Here is a 7,405-nt window from a genome sequence, read left to right on the forward strand (position 1 = left end):
AAATCAAGCTGTTTTGAGCAAAACCATATTTTTCCAAAATGCACACACTTCTGCATGAGGTGCTCTTGTCAACTTTTATTTGCGCAGCGTAATTCAACAAGCGAAATTAGTTACGTAAAGGAGCTGTATTCGCTCCGCAAACAACAATGCCGATTGGCAGTACATAGCTAAGTAAGCTAAGCCGCCGCCTTGGTATCTACGTATTGAGTACCGAATTAATTTACAATTATATAATATAATGCTATTTATAGATCACTCGATTAAAGGGTTATTCGTGACAAGTCACAAAGTGTACGTTTTTTTAATTATTTTACTCTAGTTTTCAGTTTTTTTTTTTTTTACCCCCAATGCTAGCTAGATTTGCGAAAAACATGAAGTGCAGTATACATATATTCTTAGGAGATAATGAAATAGAGTCGACTTTTAATTAGGATAAACCGCATTATTTATTAATTTTTTGGGCATGATTGGAGCTTACGTTTTTTCTTTAATATTCAAATTTCCTCGCACAGAACATGAGAGAAGGAAGATGTGTTGTAGGGCACAAGAGCTTTAGTTGCAAAGTCAAACATCAGGGCCACCTTGGTGACGTCAGGGTCGGATGTCACAGATGAGGCCATGGGCATGCTGGAATTATAGCACCAAAAGGGCTTGCCACCTTCCCTTGAGGCTGCCACCCACGTGAGGCAAGACTTGTGCACATACGCTGAAAATTAATAAATAAAAATACTTAACACTTCTTAATAATTAAATTAATCATTCATCCTCGTGAAGAGAGTAAAATATAAAGAGTGCGAACCAGGAAAATTTGTTTAAAACAGTATATTGAAAATTTAAAACAAATTTTTGACTTAAAATCTGAAAAAAGCTTATTGGGTAGTTATTAGTCACTGGTCACTGTTTTGCTTACTGGCTTCAACAGCAATGCAATTTATTTCCGTCAAAGACTCCAAAGTTGCAAGTCTCAGGCCATATTTGCAGCACTCGGTCATTCCAACATCGAATGAGTACTGAAACAAGAGTAAATGTTGCGTATTTATACTTTTTTAAGCGTGATTTAATTACACTTCCTCCCAGAAACACGTATTTCTTGCGACAAGCACTGTCGACATAGGCATCAGGAGTTGCTCCTGAACCTACTGTTTTTTCCCTCCAATAAATTTTAATATTTCACGCAAAATGAGTTTCACTCACCTGTTGTTGTATTTTCGTACAGCTGCCGATATTCAGGCTTAAAATGTGGAATGTTAATCAATAATTGAGGAGGATAAATGGTAGTGCTTTTACGATAATGTCACAGGTGAAGTTGAGAACGCATTTCGGCTCCACAGGAGGAAGTGCAGCCACAGCACCCTTTAATCGTTATTTTGAATGGTCATATACGCCCTAACAAACAATTCTCCTCTAAAAACAGGTAAAAAATGGGCGTAATTATGAAAATATGGTCTAAAACGTGCCAAAGTTGGGACTGTAATAAAAAATAAAATGTATGCCACTCGCTATGAATTAAGAGGGTTATGCAACCGGCAGGACTGATCAAAAGAAGCTATGCAACCAGCTCATCATGTTAAGTGCCGTTTCTAGCCTTAAGGGCGAAACCGGTTAGAGACCATTCCTGATGGTGCAATTTAAGCACAGTGTTTTGTTATACGGTATACATTTTTTCTCTTGTTTTGTCACTGTTTTTGAGGCAAAATTTTTGTTAGGGTATATTTTGACTCAGAAATCAACCTGTGCAGCTTCTTCAGCAGAAATTGCTTTTTCCATTTCGCTGACGACACCCATGACCACATCAGGTGCTTTTTCCTTGGTGCATTTAATCATTTGGGACGCCTTATCGCATTCGTCCATTCCCTCTGTCAACGGAGATGAGGTGTTATATTTTAGCCTCAAATTAAGCGCACGGGGAAAATCCACCTGTTCCATTTCCACAATCGTCAATGACCATCAAGTTTTTCCTCAAATCATCCAAATTTCCCTTGGCCATTTTTTCCAAAATCGAGAGAACCTCATTTTCCACAAACTTCCCATTAATCATCTTAATATTAATCAGAATTTTTATCACTTCGAAAAAAATTATTTCAATATAATATAAATACCAATCCGCTGTTTTCTCCCACGCATTTAAGGAAGCACTGTATTTTTCAATAAGTTTTAAATTATAGAATTCACTTCAGAATACGAAACCTTTGTCCTCAAATCATAATCTGTCCTGCCCATCAGCGTGTCCAACTCGCCTGCAGGTCTAATTATGAAAAAGTTCGATCCAAAGGTTAGTAATTAAACTCACCAGAACTTATGTTGTAAATTGCCGCGCACTCATCCCGCACGCCCTTGCCACCAGACTCGGCCCTTGAATTGTCCCTACCCTGAATGCGCAATAAAAAATGCTTTCTGAGAATTGATTTCAGAGAGAGAAAAAAATACTTCGCAAATATAACGGAATTTTGTCTCTCCGCTGAAGTCGGCCAGCATTGCCGACGAGCTGTTGATGTAGACAGCCACGTAGTTTTCTTGGCCGTTGGCGTTGTCCGGTTGTCCGGGCTGCCAAACGGCTTCGTCGCGCAAAAGGCGCTTCACCGCGCAGTAGCCAAAGTTAGATTCGCAGCCGGTGTCCGTGCCCGATGTCCAGTAAAAGGCGGCGTCGCCCATATTTACTATTGAATTAATTGCAGGAATAACACAAATTTAAAATAAATTGTGCAGAGATAACAATAATAGAATCATTTCACCAGTTACCAAATAGAACAAAAAATAATTTTGAGGGCTAGCACTCAATTTCAAATTAATTTTAAAATTTTTATGCATCTGAAAAAAATATTTTTGACTCGGTGCGTGTTCATAAAATAAATGTAATCCCGACGAGAAAGCCCTGGATATTAATTTATCAATCTATACCTAACAAGCAGCCAATAAACCTAAAAACAAAATATTTTATTCTCTAATTTGGAATTATTTGTAACCTTCTATCCCGGCTGTAATTGCCTTGTATTTGTAATCAAACTGCAGACTAAGCAGTGTCATTCCAAACTCGCAGCAGGCTTTGCTTGCACCCGCGTACTGTCAAATACATATTATACGTAAAAGGGAAATTTATGTTATGCTCAATGCAACCGTTTCAGTCTGATTTGCATAGCTGAAAACGTAGAAGCGGCCATTTTTGCTGTACCAATTTCCGTGCTTCGCTGGATCTGAAATTTACAAATAATGCGATATGCAATGCAAAATGCTAACAAACAGAGAGATACTCGTCAGGTACTGGCTGACTTTTCCGTTTTTGGTCACATTGGTAAACAGCGCAGACTGCAAAAATATGTGTCACAATGATGTAACATTCGTGGAACAAAACGATTTATATACGTTTTTCTCACAAGTGACGTTCGGACAGGATGGCGACGAACATGGCGGAGCTGGGGTTGGCGCTCCCTGCGTAATTATTTTTAAAAAAATTTATGACCGAAAGGAAGTTGCTGGCACCTGGCACGCGAAAACGTAAATGTTGGTGCACTTTTTGTCAGTGGTAACGACGCTTGCATTGGCCCGCGTGATGTTGAGGTGCATGCAATTTTCAGACTTGTTCAGGTTGTCTGGCTGACCTTGCTCCCAGGTCGCGGCCGGCAAGCTCGCCCCTCGCGTCGTCCCATTTTGGTTGCACCAAGAAAATCCGTCAACGCTGGTCCGCAAACCTGACGTCCAGTAGTTGGATCCGTATTTCCACGTGGAAGCTACGTGTGCAAGAAATTTAAATGTTAAAAATTAACAATAGTTGAACTTATACCAAGGTTTTTAAGACACTGTAACTTATTATCGTTTTCAATTTCAACCGGCTTCATGCCTATTTTGGCGCAGCGGATGAAATTATCTCGCCACGTTACCTGCGAAATTCTGGTTCAAAGCACGAGTTTTAATTTTCTCGGATTATTTACCAGTGATTTCCCAAACACAAATAATTGATCGCAAGAATTCACCCAAAATCCGTATTTTTCCGGGTCTATATGCAGTTCAAAAGTAATTATTTTGTTTTGTTTTATCACTCCTGAAAAAACCTTTTAAACTTCCATCCGTATCAAACATTTTAACCTAAATCAATGGAGAAATTAACTGTATAAAAATTTCCCTTTAAAAATTTTCGAGACGCACATCTTTGGTAAAAGTTGAGTCACATTTTCCAAGAACCAATTCCTAAATTAAAAAAAATTAATCTATAATTTTCTGAATGAATTATTTTTAATATACTTCTGCAGTAGGAGGAGGCGTTGTTGTGGTTGTTGTGGTAGTAGTAGTTGTTGAAGTTGTTGAAGTGGATGTGGTTGTTGTGGTTGTGCTGGTTGAAGTAGAGCTAGATGCAGCCTCTGAAGTCGAAGTTTTGCTGTCAGCAAACACTGAACTGCTTTCAGCGTCAGCTTCTGAGATTGTTTCAGGCTCGACAATGTTTTCAACGGATGTCACAGGATCAATTTCACTATAAAACATATATTTATTAAATATCAATAAAATTATCCAATTTTTGACCTGTTTGGGGGAAGAGTTTCGTCTGCTGCGGCTGGTTGGTAGGTCTTCCCAGCAGTTGATACCTGTCGTGTCGTGGCATTGTAATTTGTCTTAGTGCAGGACTTGGTGCCGCAGCAATTGATGATCATTTGCCTCTTCCCCTGCCTGTTTGATGCAACGGGTCGTCCTTTTTTTGTCTCGTTAAATGAGAAATGTGTGCAAAGTGAAGAGAATACAAAAAATTCAACCTGATTTCGGGTGTCTGTTTGATTTGGCGCAAGCCGGAGCCAAAAACTAGAAAAATTTATAAATTCTGTTAGTATAGAAAAGAGGATCGACGAGCTGTAAATATTTACGAAAATTGCGATTATTGTCCAAACAGAAATCACAAGAATTAAGGGACGGAGGTGGATCATTTCTGCCTACCCGCTGGCCACTTTTTGAATGATGAACTGTGCGTGTGGGTTTTCGATTTGTAGACATGCATGGTCATTATGGGAAATTTGAAGGATGTTTGGGCTTTCCAAAGTGATGTTTTCACGGTTTCAAATAAACTACATTCACTCTGAGTGAGAGAAAACAGCAACAACAGATAGGAAAATAGAGTTATATATGCACTGCGACTGTTCAAAGGCTGTATTGGTTTTTGTGTTTAAAAATTATCTTTTAAATTCGATTATTTGAAACGTTAGTTCCAAGTTGTGCATTCAAATCAAAATTGGTTATGGTTCTAATATTTTACTAAAATTGAACCACATTTTCTCTGCGGGAAAAATCGATTTTTTAATGTTAATTTGTTTGATATTGAGAGTAAACATATACAAAGAACAAAAGGATAGGAATATTGTTAGTGGAGATATATTCGATATTATTAATTAAATGCGAAAAAAATTAAAACTATTAAAAGACTACATATATTAATTGCGATTTTTGTAAGCATGCAGCTTGGGTGGGATACGTATAGGCTTTTTATCACATTCCATATAAGGTGATGGAAACTACACTAATGACGAGAGCACCTTTTATGCACAATTTAAATGAAACACTTGATTTCACGTGTTAAAACATTTATTTAGTGGAATTCGGAAAACCTTAGAAACATTGTACGATCATTGCAAGCAGCATTTCTGCCTAATAGTTAATAATTGGTATTTTAGTAATTTATTTTAACATAAATATATATTCATACATTTCTGAAAAAAATATCCCATGCTTGATTAGGATAAAATGCGCTGATATAGTTTCAAGAAAGAGATAAAAAATGTATCATTAGGCTACCCGCAGTGGCGCGCTGCATGGCTGCACAGTTTGCCTCGCAATTCAAGGCGCACGCTTACTGCTGGCGGTGCACAGCGATAGAAAAATGCTTTTAAAGTACAAAACATTCTATTGCTATAAGCAGCGTCGTGATGATATTTCCCAGTGGAATCCAGCATAAAAGCCTTTTAGGAATTTAAAGAATCAAATCAATTCCGACCGAGTTGATCTTGCGTGGGGATAAATTTTTAGCATTTTAGGAAAGATTCTTAACGACGGTGTCACATTGAATATGAGAATTGACTCAACGCATTCAAGTTGACAGCAGTTCAGAGATTAAAAATGCATCTTTATTGGCGAAGTTTCCAAACTTTGGTTTGGATTATGATTGCTTTCACGACAATTCCGCAAAACTCGAGTGGATTTAATTGTGAGTATTCCCAAAATTGTAGGCTGTAACTTGTTTAAAATTTCAATTCAAACGTATTTTTAATTAAATCAAAACGAAATTTATTTAAAGATTGCGACTCCGCATCAAGCAACGCGAAGATGGTGCAAGAAGACCACTACTACTACAGAAGCTGCTATTTGGTTGACAAAGAATTGGCCGATGAGCTGTGGGTCCCTATCGATTTTAAGGAGAAAGTCACGGCTGAGCATGTCCACAATCACGCCTTCCGCAGGGTAATTGTATTTTAATTCATTTTTGTGTAATTACTTTTGATCCATGAATATTAGAAATTTTTCTTACTGTGAAATTCCCTGCGTGCACAGATTCATAAAATTCTTACAAATTGAAGAATTTATTTCCTTGCTATATGCATTTACAAATAGTTGTTTTTTTCTTTTTCGATAAACAAAATTTGGTTTTTATTAAATAAAAAGGCCTCCCATTTTTTTCAGTCTGGAAACTTGACGTTTGACTTCCCTTTCTACGGAAGTCTAGTGAGGACTATAACGTTACTTCCGGAAGGTTTCATCACTTTGGGAGAAGATGAAATGTACGTCGGTTTGAGTCCCGTTCGGTACATAGCGCCGTTGATGCTGTTAAACTTTCAATCGAGTCCTGATTCTTACATGGGATACTATGAAACAGGTATGAAATTTTCTAAATGCCACCTAAAATCCCTTTTCGTAACTTTCTAAAAATCAATTTTCAGATGTTATATTCACCATTCAGTGGATGAATTTGGGAGCAGAACCGCTGATCAATATTGGAAACTTCTCCTTCCAAGCAACCTTGCACAAGAACGGATCGATCGTGTTCGTTTACAAAACAATTCCTCCATATCAAATGTGGAAGAGTTATCTCTTTAGTACCAGAGCTCAGATCGGCACTTCCGATGCTTACCAACATCATTTCGATAGTAACTCTCGTAAATACACTAGAATTTTACCTTGTTTTTATGGGTTAATTATGCTTAACAATCTGAATATAGCACCGTTGACCACTCAGTTCCACAAAACTGATCTTGCAAACTTCGACCTGTACCCTCTGGAAAGCTCTGCCATCGTATTTTTGGATCCACTCCCTACTTGCGACTCTTTCAAAGACTGTGAGAGCTGCTCTCAAGCAGATATTAAACCAGAAGTAAGAGAGGCTTGTAAAAAATTGCATGTCAATTAAATAAAAAATCTTTCAGGGATGTGTTTGGTG

At 37.7% G+C, this 7,405-nt stretch overlaps 1 protein-coding gene across 1 annotated transcript; it reads right to left on the reverse strand.

The window, feature by feature from the left end:
* Positions 1-485: 485 nt before the first annotated feature.
* LOC135946356 (uncharacterized) lies at positions 486-4,640 on the reverse strand. Its single transcript, XM_065494566.1, has 22 exons — positions 4,513-4,640; positions 4,237-4,462; positions 4,141-4,182; positions 4,047-4,080; positions 3,927-3,991; positions 3,779-3,875; positions 3,478-3,725; positions 3,361-3,426; positions 3,249-3,303; positions 3,115-3,191; positions 2,964-3,060; positions 2,428-2,657; positions 2,291-2,369; positions 2,188-2,237; positions 2,100-2,135; positions 1,918-2,038; positions 1,732-1,856; positions 1,288-1,353; positions 1,195-1,231; positions 1,066-1,139; positions 911-1,010; positions 486-706 (listed from the first exon to the last, which is right to left on the reverse strand). Exons 1-22 carry the CDS (start codon positions 4,638-4,640, stop codon positions 495-497), a joined length of 2,265 nt encoding a protein of 754 aa, XP_065350638.1. The 3' UTR covers positions 486-494.
* Positions 4,641-7,405: the final 2,765 nt, after the last annotated feature.

The sequence above is a fragment of the Cloeon dipterum genome, chromosome X (genome assembly GCF_949628265.1).
Source record: "Cloeon dipterum chromosome X, ieCloDipt1.1, whole genome shotgun sequence".
Lineage (NCBI taxonomy): Eukaryota > Metazoa > Arthropoda > Insecta > Ephemeroptera > Baetidae > Cloeon > Cloeon dipterum.

What these genes read in the sequence shown, in the direction of transcription:
- LOC135946356 (XM_065494566.1), bottom strand. Translation starts at nt 4,640, where the DNA reads ATGATCATCAATTGCTGCGGCACCAAGTCCTGCACTAAGACAAATTAC. An exon ending in ACTTCACCTGTGACATTATC is followed by an intron (nt 1,232 to 1,287) that starts GTAAAAGCACTA and finishes CCACATTTTAAG; the next exon opens with CCTGAATATCGGCAGCTGTA. An exon ending in TTGCATTGCTGTTGAAGCCA is followed by an intron (nt 707 to 910) that starts GTAAGCAAAACA and finishes ATTAATTTTCAG; the next exon opens with CGTATGTGCACAAGTCTTGC.